At 37.2% G+C, this 24,006-nt stretch overlaps 1 protein-coding gene across 27 annotated transcripts in view; it reads left to right on the forward strand.

Moving 5' to 3' along the window:
* Positions 1 to 24,006, forward strand: part of dlg1b (discs large MAGUK scaffold protein 1b) — a 184,718-nt gene that overhangs the window by 104,614 nt on the left and 56,098 nt on the right. For 15 of the 27 annotated variants that reach the window (XM_041263405.1, XM_041263408.1, XM_041263406.1 and 12 more), the window contains 2 exons: positions 12,740 to 12,838; positions 13,297 to 13,350. In XM_041263405.1, the coding sequence (XP_041119339.1) occupies positions 12,740 to 12,838; positions 13,297 to 13,350 (153 nt within the window). Of the gene's footprint in view, positions 1 to 9,787; positions 10,271 to 12,739; positions 12,839 to 13,028; positions 13,056 to 13,296; positions 13,351 to 24,006 lie in introns of those variants that run through there. The other 12 variants (XM_041263435.1, XM_041263416.1, XM_041263417.1 and 9 more) reach the window with 4 other exon arrangements.

Genomic DNA, 24,006 nt, shown 5'->3' on the forward strand with positions numbered 1-24,006 from the left:
AGCTGCTCTTTGTATACAGCAATGTTCATCTCTGTAGATTTGGAACAGGCAGTCAGGAAAGGAGAACCAGGAAAACCAATACAACATGTGTTGAGTAATTGAATTCTAATAAACTATATTTGTTACGCTGAGTTAATAATCTTGCTTTATGAACAATCATGATTAATGTTGTTACCTTTCATGAATCCTGACATCTGATTGGTTGGGCTAATGAAAGCGTTCTCTTAAGAACCGTTATCCTGAATTTGTCAAGGACTTCTATCGCAAGATATGCCCCACAGTGTGATTGTGAAATGATTCATGTCACTGCCACCTGATTGTCTGAGGTATTGGAGGCTATATCTTGGGAACAACCGCATAAGCATGGGCAATAATGAGAAAGGAATCTACATGCTATAGAGGTAGGTCAGATTAAACTGCTTTTCAATGTTGTCACACATGGATAGTGGTGTTATATATTGGTGGATATGTTACATTCCTAACGTACCTTTAGGAGTTTACTGATGGTAACTGCTGACAGTTGAATAGTGAATCATATATGCAAGATGCCTTTTGATGTAGCACATGCACAGCAATACAAATCGTCATTGCTGTTAAAGCGTGGTTGCATAATAAGGTTGACGTTAATTGCAATCTAACGCGAACACCTTTGTCTTACTTCTGTCCTTTCCACCAAAGTGCATTACATCTAGGCTACTTCCAGTAATATTGATCCCCACTTGTGTACGATTTCACCAGGCAAAATGACAATTAATATAATGGGAATTGACATCAAGGTGAATATCTGTCTTTTCTTTGTAGTTTGGAGTTAGGAATAATTTACCAGCCCAGAGACACCTTGGGATACACAACTCCTTTTAAAGTTTCTAACTGTAAATGGCAACTAAGTCTATGATTGGACAGTTCAATACAACTCCTCTAATTATTATTATTATTATTATTATTATTATTGTTATTGGTCGTTATTAATAATAGTCTTTTTTTATACGCTTATCGTGTTAGTGGGGTTTCTCATGTTAATTTTTGCTCCAGTTTTGCGGATAATACTGTTCCGAAGTGTGATACAGGTTTTATATATGTCTTTATTACTGTCCAGTTGTTGCTGATGGTATTATGCAAGTGTCAGTGGGGTTTCTCATGTTAATTCCTTCTTCCAAGGTCTGCCTGTCACTCAGAACAGGAATTAAAGAACAAAGGCAGTGATTCGGACTCTGCCCGAGAAGCAGTGGCAAAGACCGAAATATGTTAAAAAAAAAAAAAAAAAAAAAGAAAAAAAAAAAAAAGTTATAACTTACTAGCGATGGTGCTGTATGCACGTTATCAACACACACAAAATACACACAAAGTGTAAGCTGTACAAATAGCTTGCAGAAAACCTGACTGTTTATTCAAGGTTAAATCTGATCAGATAGGTTTCTCCTTTTGTTTTGTTACTAAACTCATAAGCGTCGGTGCCTGATCCATTATCAACATAACTGTCACTCATCATTTTAATCAATTCACACCAACACTAACTGCAGCACTCTGAATTCAACTGGGTGTTTATCTAATAGGGGCAGTGAATTGATAACATTATATTTTGTCTTTTGTTTTTTTGTGGAAGATTTCAAAGATTTTTCATTCTCTGTTATTCATCTATTCAATTTAAATCCTGCTCTTTGCTGCATTGTTTAATACATCTTACACAGGAAAATTTAACCACAGTATTTCAAGATAATTATTTATAATGTTGTTGGACAGTTATGTTAGAATATAAGAAAGGTTACAAACGAGAGGAGGCCATTCGGCCCATCTTGCTCGTTAAGTTGTTAGTAGTTTACTGATCTCAGAATGTCATCAAGTAGCTTCTTGAAGGATCCCAGGGTATCTGCTTCAACAACATTACTGGGGAGTTGGTTCCAGACTCCCACAATTCTCTGTGTAAAAAAGTGCCACCTGTTTTCTGTTTTGAATGCCCCTTTATCTAATCTCCATTTGTGACCCCTAGTACTTTGTTTCTTTTTTAAGGTCCAAAAAGTCCTCTGTGTCGATATTGTCAATACCTTTTAGAATTTTGAATGCTTGAATCAGATCGCCGTGTAGTGTTCTTTGTTCAAGACTGAATAGGTTCAGTTATTTTAGCCTGTCTGCATACGACATGCCTTTTAAACCCAGAATAATTCTGGTTGCTCTTCTTTGCACTCTTTCTAGACCTTTTTGTAGTGAAGTGGCCAGACCTAAACACAATATTCTAGATGAGTTCTTACTAATGCATTGTAAAGTTTTAACGTTACTTCCCTTGATTTATATTCAACACTTTTCACTATATATCCAAGCATTTTGTTGATCTTTTTTATATCTTCCCCACATTGTCTAGATGAAGACATTTTTGAGTCAACATAAACTGTTTTTCATAGATTCCTTCTTCAATTGCAGTGTCTCCCATATGGTATTTGTAATGGACATTTTTATTGCCTGAGTGCAGTACCTTACACTTTTCTATATTACATTTAATTTGCTATGTTCTGAATGTTGTGTAGATCATTTTGAATGACCTTTGCAGCTGCAACAGTCTTTGCCACTCTTCTTATTTTTGTTTTGTCTTTAAGTTTAACAAGTTTGCTTACTATACCAGAGTCTAAGTCATTAGTGTAGATTAGGAAGAGCAGAGGACCTAATACTGATCCCTGTGGTACCCCACTGGTTACCTCGCTCCATTTTGAGGTTTCTCCTCTAATCAGTACTTTCTGTTTTCTACATGTTAACCACTCCCTAATCCATGTGCATGCATTTTCCTTGAATCCCTACTGCTTTCAGTTTGAGAAAAGAATCATTTATGCGGGACTTTGTCAAAAGCTTTGTGGAAATCTAAATAAATCATGCAGATTATGTGACACGATCTCCCTTTCCTAAAACCATGCTGACTGTCTCTCAGGATACTGTTACCATATAGTTAATTTTCCATTTTTGATCTTATTATAGTTTGCATAAGTTTAGATATAATAGAAGTCAGGTTTCTAGGTCTGTAGTTACCTGGTTCGTTTTTATCTCTCGTTAAATGATATGTAAAGCTAGTATAAACCCCTCCTAAATGTGTTGTATTTGTACGGTAGTTCTGTACTGTAAGATCAAACTCAATGTAACCAAACGTGTTAATTTAGGATAAACAATTTAGGGCATATGCAAAGATAGAGCAATAATAAACAAGTTTAAAAGTGCTCTCAAATAAAGTTTTGCACTTTCCTTTGAAGACAGTGCATAGTTTCCAAATGGTTTGGTTTTTCTTGTTGCAGGCACAGTGGGCTCTTCAGCATTTTGTAAGAAACAGGTCAGTAAATGAAGGTCAGGGCTGACTCACCCGTCCTCATTAGCACTGCTTAAACAGCTCACCACTGAAGCAATATAACCAGCTACTTGATGTTTTATGTGCTGGTTTGGACTACCTCTGCCTCAGTCAGTTTCTGCATAAAAGCTGTTCGCCTTCCTAAGTCTAAAAATGTAATTTGAAAAACGAATACCAGAAGTCTCAGGTGGGGGGCTTATCCTAACTTTTGAAATTGAGTTTGTAAGCTGCCTGCAGTGATAGGGGAACCATTTTATGACATGTCATTATTGTACAAAGACCACGCAGAAAGCTTTAGGTCTGCTTATACTTCAGTCGAGGCTGTATTCAACCTGGCTCCTTACAGTCTTCAGTGAGCTTCATCTCAACCTTATGGCAATGAGATGTATGATCTAGAAGCATGGATAGGTCTATTAACTCCTCCAGCGATTCTTACAAGTTTATTCATTTTTAGAATTGCAATTAAAATGGCAATTGGTATAGCTAAGTCACTTACTGTACCTGTGTATATGGTTTCTGGTCATTTGGTTGGGGTAATATACACTTGTGTCTTCAGAACTGCCTACCTGAGATTTTAATGAAACTTTGTATCAATGTCCCCAAGTTATTCTATGTACTGTACAGTACTGTATATGGAGATGCTTGTTAAGTATGCTTTGAAATTATGTTTTGAATGCAGCCTATAATATGAATGTGTGGTTTAATTTTTATTTTTTTTAATTAATTCCAGTTGAACATCTTGAGTGTATTTTCACCAAAGTAGTGTAGGTGGTGGGCCCTGCACCCTTATCATTCAATATCTGGGCCAAGTAGCATACAAACACAGATTAAACAAATGAAGCTCTTGCATTATGTAGACCTTCTATTGTTAATACCACAGACTACAGCTTTGATGTTTTGCTAGCTGTAATTGCCTTGAGACTGTTTGCTCCCATAACATACAAGTGACCTTGAGTTGCCATGGAAAGTGGTCTCTTAATGCATCTTCTGATGTTGCTATGGAGTTGCCAGGGATGTAGTCAGCTGGGGCAGTTTAGTCACATGAGTAGAGGTTTTATCTGCAGGATTTCATCCATATGAACAGGAAGATGAATGCACATCGTTCAGAGCTGAGTGTGCACACGAAAAGTTGTTCATATGTTAAGTTAATTTTATGACTAAATACATAAGTGTGCTTCTCATTATCCTTGTGGACTCTTGAGAAACATGGATAATGTGTTTTATACCTTGCAACTTAGGTCAGAGGATATTAAGTGCTCTATTTTGGCCAAAGTGCTACAGTATAGCTCTACATCACTCGGGATTGTAAGCTTGACCATTGCATTTGTTGGGGATCTTCTCCGGCAGTACAGTACAGGAAGGGTTTCATATTTAATCAGAATAATGAAAGATTGTGAGAACAGCCATAGCCCAAATTGTTTGCAGTTTTCAGTACAGCTGTATCCTAATTCTGCTGAGTAGTATTAAAAGTTCAGTACTATTTACAGTAGCTACAATGTATATGTTTTACTATGACTTCTTGCAGGGTGTTAGTGTTCCTGCTTAAACCGAAGGTTTGTGTGACCTGGGAGTGCCTTGAGAAGTCGGTAATGAGTAAATACATGCATCCATGCTCTTCCTTTCCATTTTTACAAGGACATATAGTGTGTAGTCTACCAACACTAGAATTGTAAAGCCTTCCCCAGCTTGTCCTCTCTGTAGCCATAGTGAAATCACTAACCTCAAAGGACCCTTTGAAATAGGGCGCTGTATTCCTGTCATTCTTTCTGTTAACCAGCCCAGTTTACAACGTTTACTTGGTAATTACAGTAGGAGACTGTTTGGGAATGCATGTCACAAAGGTGTGTTCTGTTACATGTACATTATTATATTTGTCAAATGCTTCTTCAGATATCACCGTACGACTTTACTTCCAGTTGTAATAAGTCTACCACTACAGTAATTGTCAAACTCCATGAACAGCTGTTTGGTGTGGTGGTGTTTTGAAATTATTTTAGAACTTTTTTTTTTTTTTTTTTATATTCCTGATAACATAACTTGGTGTCATTCATAACCTCCCACTGCTGCAGGCTACCACATATGGGAGTGAAATAAAGGCAAGTAGCTTTCAAGAGGGGAGAAAGTGTCATTAGATTTCCATGTGCAAACATATTCGCATCTTTGAAATACGTTGCTGCTGGCCGAAGTAGAGCAAAAGGTACGTTTTACTCTGTGGAATAAGTGAACCCCAACTTGCCTACATTAACACAAACCTGGCACCTTTTGTTGGAAGGAAAAGAAGACATCTTAAAATATTTACCCCTTACCTGAGCAGAAACTTGATGAATTCTTATCACACCAACGAGTGGTTGAATCTGTTTCTCAGAGCGAATGGCTATCTTGTAAATGAATTGAACTAGTAACTAATTGTGCTTTCAAGATCTCTGGAGAGACTCATATTTCTACAACTGTGCACAAAGGATTAGTTAAACAGGGATGTAAATCTTTACAATCTAGCATACTTACTGTAGAAAATAACAATTCCCTTTGCAGAATGCAAGACTGCAGTAATTATGTGGTAATGACTATTTTCAGTTGATGAACGTTGTGTGTGTTTCTTCAGGACCTTTGTTTTGATAGCAGTTACATCTATTTAATTTTAAAACTTTCTTTTTCTAAAATTACTGATATTTAGTTTGTCTTCCACCAAAAGCTGCATTTGCCGGCTGCTTCGTTGAGTGCCGATTCAGTAGATCACATTCATAGTTTTATTCATATCTTTTCACTAACTACACACCCAGTTCATATTAGTATTCTCAAGTTCTTGAGGTTATCAGTTTAGGTCATGGTAACCTCCTTGTTGGATGAGGTCTGGCCTGTGATTTGGTTGGGTTAATATATCTTCTAGGAAGCTTGCATCAACGCAATGAAACATCACACCTATTTATGTTACAAGAAGTCAGTATTCCACGTACTATAGAAGTGGGTCACAGACTGTGACCTACTAATTCAGCATACTTGTACAGACACCTTATTTGCTGAGATTTGGAAGGCTATATGTTTTTTTATTCTTTCATAGGATAGAAATAATCAATATCTTACCCACATGGGCAACCTGTAGATGGCAGCAAAGGTTAAATGCACCAAAAACTGAACTCCAGTAAAATTGTATTTCCATAGGCTTCAATTCTTATTTTACATTCTAGCGAGCTGACCTGACTTGGGGGGGGGGGGAGGGGGGGTGTTTATTGAAGAGACATATTGAAAGATCTATTGAAGAAGGTCAATAATGTAGAATGTAATGTATTTTGTAATTTTTGATTCTCCAAAGCCAGATTCCTCAAATAACTTCAGACAACCGTACCAGCAATACAGTACCCTTATGGTATTAGATAACATAAAAACAAATCTGTGCTTTATTAGTGGCGTATCTTTATTGGGTGCAAACGGACAGGTTTTGTGAAACCCCTATGGTACAGATAACCCAGTAAGCTGTTGACTGTGCTGTCTTTGGTGTGGAGCTTCTTTACAATGCTTAGGGTAAATGATACACTGACTGCACTTAACATGCTACAGTCAATCATTCAAAAGCTGAAAATTGTGCTTTCAGTTGGTTTTAAGAATGTGGTTGGACTCTCAGTACTTGATAGAAAATGTGAAATTAAGAAGTGCATCATTTTCATATCCCAGGCCCTTCATAGTAGTATGGTACCATGGGCACTTAAACACATTGCAAAAGATATCAAGTATATGAATGATGGGAACTGGAGCATATGACAATGTAAGATTGAGTATATGTTTTATGTGTGGTTATCCATCACTTCTAACATAGTTGGTGGAAATAGTTAAAAGGGGATGGTATTTAGACAGTTACCTTATGAAGCGGCACGCCAAGGCTGCCTCTCAGTGCATTACTGTTTGCTCTGACTTATTAAAAAAACCTTTTGCTTATCTCAGCGGATTATTTACCATGAGTTCCTGGGGACGTTTAGTTAAGAGTTCGCAAGGTAAAACTGTGCTGGGATAATATTAATACTCCAATGTGCTGTCTGTGATAGCAATCCTTGTAGTTAGCCTCTTAATAAAAATGAATTACCTTGAGTTGATGGCAAGTGCATTCTCCTGTTGCAGTAATGGGTTTTGTAGCTTAAGACAGTTTTAAGAGAGAGTATTGATAAGAAGATGATTTCTCATGTCCAGGTGGTGGTGGTGTTGTTATATATGGTGTGGCTGGTTGTTTGGTGTACGCACACATTACACTTTTTGACGTGTACAAACTGTGGATGTTGGTCATAGTGAAGAACTGTACTTCACTATTGGTATCTTTATCTTTGTATTTTCAACTGTGATGGAGCATATGTATGTTACTTGCTTACTTCTGAACACCAATAAATCATTTAGAAACAGAAACAGTTCTAGAGAACAGCAGGTTTGGACATGTTTAGTTGCTTCAAAAGATGTTCAAAATGAAATCGAGTACAGCCATCATTGCAGAGATCTGTCCATGGAATATAGCCCTTAATATTCCTTTTCATACCAAATTGCGGTATTGACTTTTTAATTTAATTTTTCAAAACAGTCAATGCTTTCCATAGGCTAACACGTTTAATACAGATTCCTTGGTGGCTGTATAATTAACTTGAACACTGTTCAGGTTTTTTTATTGATCGCGTGACTGATTGGTCTGTTTAAATGAACCAGGGGAGCACAGGATAAATCATTCTGTAAATCTTTTTTTTTTTTTTTTTTTTTAAATACTTTTTGACACTTCATATTATTATTGTGAGTAGGCAAAATGCTTGTTTCCTGTCTAACAGTTTTGGACAGCCTTTTCACCTGTGTTCAGTGTTTGGAATATTGTATCAGCCCTGGGTGTTGTGCAGCCTGTGATTACATTACCGCACAGTCACAGATGAGCTGTGGCAGCACCATGGCGATTAGAGAGGTCCCTGTCCATTCCTATCTGTCTCTCAGCCTCACAGACCAGCTGACTAGGAGCAGAGAGATAGAGGCAATCTCTGACCGCAGCTTTCTCTAGTATAACACTATTTCTTATTTATTACTTTTGGAGGAGAAAGCACAGCTATGAAATGAATCTGATGAAGCGGGGGGGGGGGCTGGGGCTGGTCACTGAATATGGCTCTTGACCCAGTAACCAGGGGAGTTGGGAAGTGTTTCAGTCAAATTAAGATATTGCGCAAAATGCTGCTTGCATTTCCATCAATCTAATTAAATGAAGATGTAATATTTAGTTTGAAAAATATTTAGATTGAGAGATATTAGAAGCATAAAATGTATAATAATAATAATAATAATAATAATAATAATAATAATAATAATAATAATAATACAAAAGTCTGTTAAATAAAAACAATGAAAGATATCCATGGTTGTTTTTTTTTTTTTTAAGTTTGACTTTAAATGTTTATTTAATATTTGACAATGAATGAAATTGCTACAACTGAATAACTTTTTATTAGTTAATTATTTATTTTATAGGATGCGTAAAAACCCACCCCTCCACCTTTTGAATCTTTGTTATGAAATCCCAGTTGTCTAATTAAATGGCTATCGATGGAATTTGTAGCTTGGTCCGGACTCCTGGTAGATGTTTACTTTCTGAAGGAGTAGTAGGTCTATATCTATATTAACCCTACTGTACATTTATTAAAGGACTATCGTTTTTCACATGTAACCAAGAAGTGAGTGTGTATACATATTTGTAAGCCGATAAATAATTTAAAATCACTTAATGATGAAATCTTTTAAATTCATTTTTCTTCTTGATTCTTTTGAAGTAAAGGGTGATGTTTTTAAAGGCAATGTCGGCATCGGTCAGAAATTAAGATTAATGCAATGCAAATATCAAGCTGTGCTTCACGGCTCTCAGGAGAACCAACGTCTATGAAGCTCTGATTCAACACGATTCTTCATATTGTATTGGAGGGATACAGTGTCTGACCACTCCTCAGTGATTACCAACAGTCGTTCTTTTAAACTGAGGTGTGGAGAATGTCTGGTCACTTTTAAACATGTTCCTTGTGATTTGTGCAGTCTAGGATACAAAGCACCTAACCGGCTTGAGACAAAGATTTACACACAAGTGTGTACCACATGTTGCAGGTGTTTCTACATGTATTTATTTTTTGAGTCCAACCTGTTGGTATAAGGTTGTCCTGTTTTGTATTGTTAGGCAGATTCCATTTTTTGTGCTTTGCCGTAGTTTGTTGTTAGTTAGTGTAAAAAAAATACAAATAAATAAAACGGGAAAATAAACATCAAACATGAATCTTTGCTGCCCACAGTGGAATCAGTGCAGTGCATTGATTATTCATGCATGGAAAATGACTATGTGCTGTGCCTATTGGAGCTCATTAATGAGCGAGAGAGAGCGAGCGAGAGAGAGCGAGCGAGCGAGAGAGAGAGAGAGAGAGAGAGAGAGAGAGCTTTAACCAGAGCTAGAGCAGGAGGATAGAATTGGATTCAGTTCTTTTTCCTACCGGTGCAGCTACAGAAACAGTTCACATCTAGGATCACAAACTACAATTTTGTCCTCTTTTGCCTAGCACTTTTTGGGCACTTCTCTGTGGCTTTTTGTCATTGTATCTCACAATGACTACTTACTATCCCAACCATGAATACTGTTGTGGTGCTCCAGAAGGTTGCGATGGGATGGGGAGTGTGGTCCATTTTTCCAGTAAACCTAGGATGCATCCAAGGCTACAATATCCACAGCCACAGTCCCAACCATTACCGCAGCAGCAACAACAGCAAAACCATCATCAGCCTCTGAGCACACACAGGTACTACAGCTGCTCCACCTTGCCTGTGTCCTCTTCCAAAAACCGAGGGAAGTTCATAAACCTGCGGGACAGTGTTAAAAAGAGCCCCACGAAAAGTACTGCCAAAGTTAAAGCAACTAGCAGCTGGTTCTCGGACAGTTCGTGGTCCACCCTTTCTTTTGATAAGGTACGTTTCTGTTTGCAGAACTCGCCCAGGACCCAAGAATGAACCTTAGCACTTGGTACGCCCATATGCGTGCTGAAAATCATTATTGTACTGTAATACTGTTGCTGACCAGCGAAAACAAAAATAATGAGAATTGTAAATAAATCAAAGTTATGTAAGAAAAAACATGCATGGGATTGGGGTCTGGACAGTGAAGTAGGGATGTATTAAAAAGCAAGGTAGGACAGCTACTGCAGAGTACTTCTGCTTGGTGGCAGAAAGCTGTGGATGTAGCGTGAATAGCCTGTGTTTGAGAGTGAGCTGACTGACCGGTATTAGAACTAAGCAAGTAATTTCTTCTGATTAGGTAGCTTATGAAATGATCATGTGCATGTAAGGTCATTTCTGAGGAAATATGTATTCTTAGCTGTAACTTTGTTTCAGGCTTGTATAATAAGGGCAGTAGTGATTGCAGAATTCCTGTGGAGCAGCAGTGACCGATAACTTGTGTCAGTCTTGTTTAGTGTGATACATATCATGGACTAGAAAAGCTATTGCTTGATTCTATTCAACATAATTGTACTCCTCTGTGTGTGTGTGTGTGTGTGTATGTGTGTTTAATGCTGTCATCTAAACATTAATACTTAAAGGCTTAAGCTGAGGACATGAAGGCCTGTAATCAATGCCATTGATTTGCTGCTCATTTTAGGGTTGTAATTCTCTGGTTCTTTCCACGCTTTCACAGCCGTCATTTGAGAGTCTGGTTTAGACGCGTTTAACCCTAAACAAGAACACTGTGATGTTTGTCTGAAGGAGTATAATCCCATTTTTAAATCTTGCCTTGGCTTTTACTCCTAGATGTGGTGTTTTGTGTAAATTTAATAATGAATGCTGGCAAAAACATATCTCTTTGTTCTTTTAGATTTTCTTGCTTTTAAACTAAAATGATTATCATAATCAACCCTTGAGCAAATTTACATTCCCTGGGGGTGTGGGGGGTGGTGACCATCTGCTCCCCTTTTCCTCTGTCATTTGTTTGCTCATAGGTTGTGGCTTTTTAAAAATACAATGGTTCCAAGATGTTCTTAGATCTTCGGCACGGGAGTAGCATGCAGTCCTTGTCTGTTCTTCAAGGTTCTCAAGTATTAGACTCTGCATTTCTGCAGTGGAAGATAAACCCTAGTTTCTGAATTGAGAAGCTCTGCACGCTTGTGATCTGAAAATCAGATGTTTACCTTGCAGCAATGCCACTGGCAGTCTGTACAGAGTAAACCAGCAGATGCTTTCATAAACTGATGGGGAGAAAAGAAAGAATACATGATTAGATTCCTATTCAGTTGGTTAATAGAGCCCTTGATAGAGGAAGAGTGTGTTCATTTCTGTAATGTTTTTGGTTTACCTAATCCACAGATCGTTTACCTGTTTTCTAAACTCATCTGTGAAACAGATTTGGGCGCTATCAGGAAATGAGTTCCTGAAGATGCTTTTTATAGGTTTATTGTTGATGCTATTAGTGTATTATTATTGTTGAGCTTGCTTTATTATATCCTCCAGTCAGCTACAGTAGCATCAAAACCATTGACCATACAGTTAGAGTACATTTCAGTATCCAGAGTTCTGTCCTATATTCCAGTTTGATTGTTTAAATACCCAGTAAAGCTGTTTGTCCCTAACTAACAACATTTTAAAAAATGTAAAAAAAAAAAAAAAAAAGAAAAAAAAATCTATACAATTTAAACATGGCGTCAAAATAAACCAAAAAAATTGTTATTAAAGTTTTATATGGCATACCTGGAACAGTGTTGAAGAATGCATGCTAATTAAACTAGTGTCAGTTGAATATCTATTTAGCCCACTCTGCACCTAGTCGATTCGATATTTGTAAGCAGTTATTACTCAAATCAAAACTGATTGAACTATTCACCTTGGGGAAAATTGCAGAAAATGTCCCCTGCAATTGGTTGCTTGAGACAGGTGCTTGAATGTTGGCTGGTGTTGCATGGATGGAAGACCTTTTATTCCAAACCACATATACTATATAATACTACATGTTGACTGGTGAGCCACTGGTCCAAATGTGAGAACACTCACTTTGTCACAGATTCAACAATAGGTCATCATGACATACTTGTTTGATGCATCTTCCTTTGGTGTGAAGGGTAGAAGTCTGACAGAAAGGATGCCATAATCCTACTTTAGTGTAATTAACTGCTGTGACAAGTAGTGTATGACTGATTTTAGCTCTAATAATACCCAAACACCAAGCATTCATGCAAGTCCTTTTTTATTCCAGTTAAATCCATAAAGTCAATTTTGGAACATGCACACAGACACACCAATTATAGACATGTATGCCTTTTCTGTGCTTTTCCCTGCAATTTGCATGAACACCTCAATGTTGCTGCTGTTGATTTCTTTATTTTCTGTTGCTGTTCTTGTCTTTTTTGGTGTATTTGTATGTCCTGAACTCTGACCGGTGCTATTATTTAGCAGACAGATGCTGCTCCTCCCTCTGTTCCTATAATCCCTGTGATCCCTATCCTGCCAGTCCCAGCAGAGAACACTGCCATCTCATCTCCCACATCGCAGGTTTTTTTTCATTTATTTTTCCTTTTCATTTACGTTTGTAGCCGACTGTTGCACAGTTAGACAGTACTGTAAAATATTGATAGATAGATAGATTTAAAACAGCACACAGAAAGCTTATTTTTATTAATCAAGGGACTTCCAGGAACTCTCTGAATTTAGTTCAAGACTCCAAGCATTCATGCGTCAGCATTGCATTTTCTGCAGTATGGTGTGCCATGTATGTATAAACGTTTCAGTTCTTGTAAATGTGGATTTTTTGTATACTTTGTTTTTGTGCATTTTTTGTTTGCACCAGGAAGCTTGGTGACTGTTCTGTAGCATGTTCTCAGCTCATTCAGATACATCTTGTTTTTACATTTTTCATCGGAGGGTCTCCCTGGCCTGCTTGTGTTACTGCAATATTATCTATGCATCATTGCAAAGTTATAATGGGACTGTTTATTTCTCTCCTTTTCAAGGCAAATCCGCCACCGGTTGTGGTGAACACAGATAGTCTGGATACTTCTCCTTATGTAAGTATAGATTGTAACTTCATATATGTCTTAACTAATCACAAACATATTCCAAGCTTTTTGCATTTTGTGGTTAATGTCGTGTGATTTGTTCTTTCTTTTATTGGTGATTTCTGAAAGCATGCTAAATGCAGCTCGATTCAGTTAAGACTAAAACATAAAATACTATTTGATTGCATGATTGTAACCCTTAATTTTTTTTCTCCTGATGTAAAAAAAAAAAAAAAAAAAAAAAAAAATCTACTGCAATACGTGCAATTTAATAATAATAATAATTTATTGTTTTTGTTTTGTTTTGCCAGTGGTGCCATGTGTTGAGTCAGAGTAATTGGTTTGTCTGTACGATCATATAATGAAAACCTGTGACCAATATGAATTATACTATGCTAGACATGGAGAAAAAACATTATGCTTTAGATATTTCTTATAAACTAACAAAAAAAAGCAAACTAGAAAATAAAAAGATCAGTTTATTACGTCTGAAACAACTATGACACCTTTTGGATTACAATTACTTTTGTAGCAACAGTAGTAAATCTTTTGGATGATTTAAAGGGTAGTAAAAAAAAATGGTTTGATATAAGCAGTTTGTACAATCTTCGTTCGGATCATGGTAACATGTTTCTGAACCCAATAACCCAACTCATTAAAGTGATTTACAGGAAAAACCAATAGTTGGCACTGTACTTGGTTCTGAATGCACATTGCCTTCCAAAATAAACCATAATTCACTCAGAGATTCATAACACACAGCACTTTCCAAGATGCGTATGTTCATGCATACTATTCATGGAGTCTTCATGATCTGCTTTAATGTGCAATTTGTCGCTGCCAAATGTGATCCATAAAATAATTAAAAGTGTAATATAGATTAAAGCCCGCAGTTAATTGCTAAGTGTCATTGATGTTTGATGGACTTGTAACCCAAGCAGGGAGCAGCAGATGCAGGGTGTTTGCGCTGCACTTGCAATCTTTTTAACATTGTTTTCTTTGGCTCTTGTCAAACTCGGAATTGACTTAGCGTGGCATTACATTAGGTCTTTATCAGTTACAGCCAATAAATATTAGTTAGAGTATAGATCTCTTCAAAGAATATCCAGGTCATTCGTGCACACTTAAGACAAATGGAATTGCCATATAAAAAGGACTATCTGTCAGGACCTCTAAGTGTTAAGATTCCTGTGTTTGTGCAGTTAGTGCCACATGATGAAATGTAGTGCTGCTGTTTTTCAGAAAGTTTTGTAAGTAAATGGAAGGATGAATAGGTGCTTGTTAAACACCGTTTACAGCATTTGGTTTTTGAATAGTCAGAACATTTTGAAAGTAGTGAGATGAAGCCTGTGCATTTACAGAACAAATTGCTTATTTATTTAGGGAAATATCAATGCATTTTCACTCAGATGTTCCAAAACGTATTTTATTTGAAGTTACAAATGTTTGTTTTTCTTAAATTTGTTCATTAAAGTATGTGCATTTGTATATTGTACAGTAGTACTGTACAGTGGGGAAGATTTATATAAGAAATGGTGGTAATTGCTTTTAGGTACAAAATAAACAACCAAATTTGTTGTACAAATTCCCAGTATTAACATCCAGTATTTAATCAGTGGTGAGTTCCTGCTTAAGTAGGCCAAGTTCATCTTACTGTTACCCAATAATGTAAACTAAACATCTTCCAATCTTACCATATGAAACAAGGCTAGATTTACACTTTAACATAGAGTACCATTCACTATTTAAAGTTAGCTGAGGTCTTTTCCGGAATAGTCTGAGTGGTTGCCTTTTTTTTAAACTAAAAGTGTTTTTTATATTAAATAAAAATAAAATGTATTCTTGACTGCTTCAGGTTCTGTGGGGGTGATATGGTTTCCGATAACTTAAGTCAGTGGTTTAATAATTCATATCAGTGTTTCGCTAGTTATGCTGAAAATACCCTTTCGATTTTGTCAAAATATCCCTGTTTTTGACATTACTAAATACAAATGTCATTTTTTATCATTACAGGAAACACCCAGTGTTTTTCTGTGTATCTATGCCACTTGCCATATGACTTTTTTTTTTTTTTTTTTTTTTTTTTAGCCTTTAATTAAAAAGTTGGTTGGGGTAGCTGCTGATTCTGGATTGAAACTGTAACATGGAAACATTAACTGCTGCCAGCATAATTTGTCTTTGTCTAGGGGATTAATCTGTCGATATAAAACAAAAGGGATGCAAAACCTGTCCATTGATGTTCAGTGTGATCTCATTTTTTTTTTTTTTAATCTATTGTGCCCCACCTTGCATTAGTCAATTGAATATTTGTGCTGTGTCCTGTGACACCCTCCTTACTCTGCAATTGTCGGAAAAGCAAGATTAATCACACATATAAAGTTTGTGTTCTTGTATTGCATTAAAAAATAAACACCTTGCACTTCTGTGCTACCCTTCAAACAACTGACTAGTAGCCTTGACATTTGGTACAGTATTCAGTAAAGTTTAAAAGTGCATCATCACTTAAAATTAGATCTGACAAACTTTGATAGAGGGCCGATGCTCAGCTGACAGGTGCTTCAGTATCCAAGACTGCACAAATGACTGATATTTCACAAGGAACTGGCTCATGCAGGAAGTGATGACTACAGTCTTTTAAAGGCAGTATTTTGTCTGAGGGGAGTCAAATTTGGGCCCTATGGGTCATTCTACAGCCATATCTTTCCTTCACATTTTCACTCCCTGACTTCCCCAAAGGAACTGGAAGCTGTAGTCGAGGAGGACTGGTCACAGAGATTTATTTTTGCCAACTCTTATGAGTGAGTATATCAAGCCAATTCTAAATTAAAAACTTAATTGGCAGCTCTTTCTCTATCCTAATTGATACTCAAATTTTAGATTTGAAATCCTGTGAACCAAATGTAATGAGATGTTAACTATGAACAGGGAGAGCTACAGGCTACAATAACATCCATGTGTTTGCCAACTCTTCAGATTTTTAATATGGGTCGTCTCATTATGTGTTCCCAGCTTATTTTAACTTGCCCCAAAGATATTGTGTATACCACCGGTGCTAGTTAACTTTCACCAACATATTGCAAACTCGCAAAGTAATGTACCAGCTGGACCTTTTCCAGAATCTCTGAATCGTGTCCTCTTTCTGTGATGACATTCCATCATATAAACATCTGGCTGGGAAATGAAGAATTGCTCAATTGGAAAATGGTGTAATCCATCACCATACTGTTAAAATTTTAATTATTTGTTCATTAGCATTAGAATCACATTTACTCAGTATGTCTGATGCCAAAATAAAAAGACAAAGCAATTGCTTATGTCGGTCACCCCCTTCTGCAATATACAGTGCTGAGAAAAAGTTTGTGAACCCCTTAGGATTTTCACGTATCTCAAACCTAAAATGTTATTAGATCTTAATCTAAGTCCTAATAATTGATAAAGATAACCTGATTTTAAACAAATGACACAAAACATGATACTTTTTCAACATTTATTTATCCACAAATGATTCAAATGACACAAATGATGATTCAAAACATTCACTATCCATGTGTGAAAAAGTATGTGAACCTTTAAATTCAGTAACTGGTGGCACCCCCTTGAGCAGCAATGACTTAAACTAAGCATTTCCTGTAACTGTTGGTCACACTGGTTTTGAGGAATTTTAGTCCGTTCCTCCTTACAGAACTGCTTCAACTCAGTGACGTTTGAGGGCTTCCTTGCATGGACAGCTCGCTTTAGGTCCTGCCACAAAATTTCAATGGGATTTAGGTCCGGACTTTGACTAGGCCATTCTAAAATGTGGAATTTCTTCTTCTGCAGCCACTCTTTTGTAGATCTGCTTGTATGTTTAGGATCATTGTCTTGCTGCATGACCCACTTTCGGTTCAGCTTCAGCTCACGGACGGATAGTCTGACATTCTCAGCTAGAATCTTTTGATACAATGCAGAATGATGCATTGTGTCAATGATGGCAAGCCGTCCAGGTCCTGAGGCAGCAAAGCAGCCCCGAACCATCACACTCCCATAAATACTCACGTTAGTCATAAACACTTCCGGTTTGTTCTTGGAGAGATTTTTGTAGGACAACTGCTCCTGGGTAGAGTGACTGTGGTCTTTAACTTTCTCCATTTGTAGACTATCTGTCCTCAGATTTCTTTTGATCTGATTCTTTTGTGCTGATGTCATGTTCACACCTTTATGCAGATACTGTTTCCGTTGACACAGCCATTGCCCAAACGTTCACAAAGTACCAGCTAACTTAGGAAAACGTGTCTTCGATTTGCACAGATTCTGCTTCATCATACATGCCGGGGCCATTAAACTTAATGAAACTAGTAAACAGAACTGCTACGCATCATATTCTACATGTAAAGTGTGTATCCCCCCCCCCCCCCCCCCCCCCCTCAGGTTTCAATTATAAAAACAATTATAATGAATTACAGATTTAAAAAAAAATCTGCATGTCCTACAATATACACTGTCACTTGCCTCATCTCTGCCTCAGATTGTATCTGCTAGCAAGACTGCTATCTCCTTGTACACTGATACATCTAGTAGTTATCACTAAATGTACCCATTTACACCCCTTTTTTACTTATGTGAAAGTGAACAAGTGGTCTGTGTGGTCGCACTCCCAAGCGCTACACAGTTTGAAGGGAGGGCATTTATACACATTATGATAGTGATTCTTTAGTGCTTGTATGTGTGTTATGTACAGTAGATATCTTTCTATTAGGCACCCAACAGCCAGCAGGTCAATATGACTTTCAATCACTACTGACCTTGCCTGGAATTGAACTGTTGTCCTACAGGGGGAAAGGCTACATATCCAAGCCAATTTCTGTTTGCCGAGGCACTGAGCCGAATTATTAAAGGTCCTACTGTGATTTTCCTTTCATTACCTCTCGGTTTTATGTTTTTGGGGAGGTCGGGGCACAGTTTCAATGGATTTTAAGCTGCTGAGCCTGGCTGATGGCTGACTGTAGAGGCCAAAGGAACAGTTACTCCAGCCTCCCTTTGTGGTTGTCACCCTTAGCAGGGTCATCCTAAATACCTGAAATGCCTCACTGGCATCGGGTGCAGCTTACACATTGCTGATGTGATTCGAGAGTCGCCTGTTCCCAGTGCCTAAAATGCCAGGTGCACTATGTAGAGATAAAATGTTGGGTTTTATTTATTTTCTGAATGTGTACCATAGTATCACTTCCATGAGCAACGCTGCACACACCATTAGGACAGCTCTGCATTTTTATTTAATTTTTTTTTTTTTTAATCCAAGTTGCCTCCCGCCTCTTTCTGCATAATAAGCTTTGATAAAGACTTTTTTTCCCTCCTTTCATAATCTCTTGCATCGTGATCAATGTAGTGAGTAGTCTTATAGTTCTACATCCCAGAGAAAATGTGTTATCTAGGAATACATACTTTAACCCTGTCATCAGCACAGCTGTCATTTCACTTTCTTTGCAGCCTCATATGAGGACATGTGCATGAATGGGATTATAGCCTATGTAAGAAAGTGAACCAACCACTTTATCTAAATATATTTCCATATCCAAATTCTAGTGGAGATGAAGCTGTAAGGATGTACACCAGTATCTTTACATCGTTCACACGTACTGTGGTCTTCTCTGTCCAGCTTCATTTTATTACATATTAAAAGCCCATGTGTACTGCTTAATGACGAACCATGAAATCGATGTGCTGTCCTTTGAGAGATGGAGATGTGCACTTCCAGGGTCAGGGAAGAGTTCCAGCAGGGAAACCTTCACGGTGATTTACTTCTAATGGAACACTACTGCTCTGGAGTAGAACCAGGTTGAAAATGAATGACCTCATCATGACCGTTATGCTGCTGTTATCTGAGTGGTAAACGATTAACACTGACATCCATTAAAAAGAGTTACTGTTATTGAAGTTCTAAGCAGGCTGAAGACGGTAGGAATGTGACATACTTGGTGCGTTTACACTGGCCGTTTTTAGGACGGCTTAGGTCCATCTCGGGTCTTTTTTCTGCTGTGTAAACGCACACGGCCTACCTTCAGCTGTCCTAAAAATGGCCAACTAAAGACGTGGCTCAGCGCCAATTTAGGTCTGTTCGTGAGGCAGTGTAAACTTACCCGACTTCAGGGCAGCTCAAGCAAGACATGAGTGCCGCTCAGCTCCTCCCCCACGGAATCTAAACAGGAAGAAGCTGCAGTGCCATTGCAGCGTTACAAAAAGAGAACGACGACTTGATACACAAGCGTCCTGGATATTTGAATTTATTAACTGTTTATATTGGGGAGTATTTGTAAATATCTACGTTTTATTATTAAGTTGTCGTAAAAAGTGTACATACCCCCAAATATCCATACACTCGGCTGTGTAAATTTTTGACGAGAACTTTTTTGCTTTGTTAAACAGGTGCAGATGCCGGTGGACGCCAAAGAAACAAAAGTGTAATATTTGTGCATATTGGCGAATTATTTTTAAAAAATAAAATAAAAAAAATTAAGCTATCAAAAATAATTTTATACAGAAACTGTCCTAGATTTTTCAGTTATTTTATTGTAAAGCACTTAGTTATTAGTTTCAAACACGCTTTAACACACCGTCTTATTTGTTGTTTGTTTTTGTTATTTAAATAAATGTTTTGATTGTACCAATGATTAGCTTAAAAACACTGTTTAAAATTCGATGAGTAACAATACATACATATATATATATATATATATATATATATATATATATATATATATATATATATATATATATATATATATATAATTATACTCTAACTATTTGTATTTAAGATGAGTCACCGCAATATGAACACAGCACTGTATTGTTTGTTTGTAAAACCACTCTGCCTCTTCCGCCTTTGTGGTTTGGGGAGGGGAAAACTCGTCATCCCTTCAGTGGTCGTTATGACATCACCAAGCACGTGTTGTAATTTAGATGGTATGCGCATTCGGACCTAAATCGACTCGGGGCACAACCGCAGTGTAAACGCTACGTGAAAAATGATAAGAATCTCCGCGATCAGTTGAACCTGAGTTGGCTTAGGTCCGAGGTGGCTGTGTAAGCACAGCAACTCATGCCATCCGTCCATCAGTCATTTCTACATAATAATAATAATAATAAAGATTATTTGATGTTAATTTAGAACATTAGCTCTTAGCTTTCTAGGTACAGAACAGAAGGCAGGCTGTGTTGAGATTCCAGTTTGTTGACATTCCCCAAAGATAGTGTTTCAGTTGAAACATGTTTGCCAAAGTGACAGTAATGGGTTTAAAAATGCCAAATGAAATACAGGAGATTGGATTCACATTGCTTTTTATCATGCTGATAAGATTTTACAGGACATACAATAAGGCCTCTTCATCAGTACAGGGTTTTAATGTGAGGAGTTATGATTTCTGTTTCATTGTTTATCAAGGGAATCTTGCACCATTGCCAAGTGGCATTCTGACTTTATAACCACCCTTTTTAATACAGTGAAACCAAAAGTGACTGAACATTTGTGAGTCTTTTTAGATGACAGCATATTGAAGGCGTCTCAGCTGAAGAAAAAATTCCTTGCTGATAAGAGCAGATCGCCTTAGAGATGTTTCACTATCATTTTTTTAGAACATAAATTGGGCACCAAACATTTACAGCACAGAGATAATATACCATAGTGATTGTTTTATAGTCAGTTATATTCATATTTGAAACATATTTACTTATGGTTTACAATACATTTAGGGTCCATGATCTAATTTAATTGAATTGTATGTTGGTAATTAAGCTATGTATCCACTAAGCCTGTGATCCATAGTATCTGTAGGAAGCATGCATGACCATTGTTGACACACTAAGCATACTTTGCAATACAACCCAGGGCACCTGTGCAAAACTGCTGTTTCCATTCCTCTAGTCTTTTTTGCTTCTTTTAATAAGCAAAACAGTAATGCATGTACTTGTTTAGTAGTTTTATAAAGATTGGGTTGAAAGCATGTTTTGTTCATTTGTGATGCGTTTACCCGTTAACACTGTGCTCGGTACAAATCAAATAACAAACCGCAAGGATTTAATTCTCTTTATAGATGGAAGCCACAATTAAACAGTGATGCAGAGATACAGAATAGTTATTTTTAAAGAAAAGTCAGATATTGAAGAAAAAAGTAATTGCCGGTTTATCACAACTGCTTAATGGACTATTTCATACCAGCAAGCCATCGATCTGCTTAAGCAGAAACTGCCTGTTGTATCGAATTGTGTGTCAGTTTTATGATGTGGACAAAGTTAAGACCTTGAAAGTCATTTCACTTTGTCATCTTCGCCTGGTGAATAAGCCTGCATTGTTTGACTCTAGTCTGTGGTTTACATCTGTTCAGAAAGAACACAGTCCCTGAGGGTCTCGCCTGCTCTGACATATTCAGATAGTGTGCAGGATGATTCTTCTAGTTAGGTGACATGTCGGGGGTCTTGGCTGTGCAGCTGTTGATCTACTCTGAGGATTACACAGGGAGCGTTTCATTAACTGCAGGGAGGCACAATCTTCAGGGAGTGATTCTCCTCACCCTGCTGCAACCCAACCTAATTGAACAGGTGCCCAGTGAGCTTAGGTGGACTCCTTAAGTTCTCCTGAGCTGCTGTAGGTAATTTCTGTAAGGATGATAATTAAAAAAAAAAAAAAAAGAGCTGACAATAGTCATGGTTTTTAAGCAAACAATTGTATATTATCATTAAAAAAAATCACATTTGCTTTTGAACTACCTTAAATACACAAACAACATACTGGAAGTATCATCAGTCTATTGCAAAGCTTTATTTGTGATAATTTTACTTCCTGTGGCACCTTCCAAGGGAAGGCTTTTATCAAGAGAATATCTGACTAGAAGCTCAATTCTAAATGCTAATATTGGAAGAGTAATTAGAGATGAAGGCTCGTTTCTTAGTTCAACAATTAATAGATCATTTTTTTCTTCAGTTATTTCCTTGCCTGCTTTACAATGCAAATAACTTGACATTTTATCTAGGTTAGTATCACTGGATGGAAAATGGTTAAAAATAAGTCATGCTTTTTCAAAACACAGCTGTTACACCTGATGCTCAATATAGTACACATAGATAATAGTATAAGCATAACTAAACCAAATAAATACAGGTTTCACTGTAGAAATAACCACAAAAGAAAACAGAAAAAAAACCCAATGTTGTCCTTGGACACCCTTTTGTGTTTTGTATTCTGTTCCCAGTGCTTAATGTTTTACATGCTTTAAAATTGCTTACATTTTCAATTGCTTACATTATTGAAATGTTCTTTTTTTTTTTTAAATTCAATGTTAACAGAGTTTCTTTGAAATGTATATTTAGTTTTTGAAAATACCTTTGTTACATCGCTCTCTCCTGCCACATCAAAAGATCTCATTCCATTACCTCCAACTGTTATGAGAATTCGGCGCAGGGATTTTAAACCTATTCTGCTTGAACAAGGCTGAAATAATTAACATCATATACTATTTACAGCTGTCTCCTGCAGGGGTTCAGTATCATGGACACCCATACTGTTATTCCACATTAAATTTTGAGTTTAATTGTGTTGAAACTTGCCATGGGCTCTCCTAAGCAGACGTTGTTGGTATTCCAATTTAGGTCATGGTGGTCTACTTTTGACCTTTTGATTTGGTTGGGATAATGAAGGCTGTATTAACTGCTGCCCTAGATTTTATGGAAATTCACATGGATATTTCTGACCCAAAGCTATATGCATGCAGTACTGTGACTGTAGGTCATGGTGACCTGCCTTTCTTTGTTGTAGCAAGTCATGCTGTGCATTTCATATCTTTGGACATGTCACAAGCACGTCTTGTTTTAAACCAAGTCACGTTGGTTCTATCTTTGCACCTTGCAAATCATTCTAACCTAAGGAAAGACATTGTTCTAATCCCACTGTTAGCTGCGTAGAAGCAGGGTATCCACCTGGGGAAATACAAAAAGGTAATTGTAGTTGTTTCGCTGCAGCTTTGGTCTCGGTGGACCTAGTGAAAGCAGTGTCATAAATAGAGAGTGTCACATTGAAAATTGCTCAACGGAGTACCGTTTAAATCTCAGTAATTTCAAATTGAAATACGGGTTTCAGTTGACGGTGTCCTTTTTTATATTTAATCTGAATGCCAGATGTGTTTGGCTGCTGATTTGTTTGATGAACCTCTTGTTCAGAATTGTTCTTTCATTTGAAATTGAAGTGGGGGAGAGGGGGGGGGGGGATGTGTGTAACTGAGTTGTTTTAATTTTGTTGTAAATTAAGGCAGGGTAACAAAGCTTGCCACAATATGACTGCTCTGACTTGACATCTACTGAATGTTTAGAAGTTTAATAGCAGGACTGGTAATTGGAAATAGCATGTAGCCCCGTCATGGTAGTACATCAAAAAGCTTTGTTAAACCCCCTGTGGAACAAGCACGTCCTGTGTGTAAGTATAGAGTGGGTGTGAAATCTCTTCTCACTGTGCTGAGCAAATAAACCTGGAACTGGCCCCTCCAGAAAAAAACACCTTTCTAGGACTGCCACCATAGGCTGCTGTGTTATTGCCTTGAGAAAAGCTTGCAATAAGATAACATTAACCCTAACATTACCAAAGGGGCTCCAACATGCCTTTTTATTTTAATTTTTTTGACTAACCTACTTGATGGAATTTAT

The sequence above is a fragment of the Polyodon spathula genome, chromosome 11 (genome assembly GCF_017654505.1).
Source record: "Polyodon spathula isolate WHYD16114869_AA chromosome 11, ASM1765450v1, whole genome shotgun sequence".
NCBI classification, from domain to species: Eukaryota; Metazoa; Chordata; class Actinopteri; order Acipenseriformes; family Polyodontidae; genus Polyodon; species Polyodon spathula.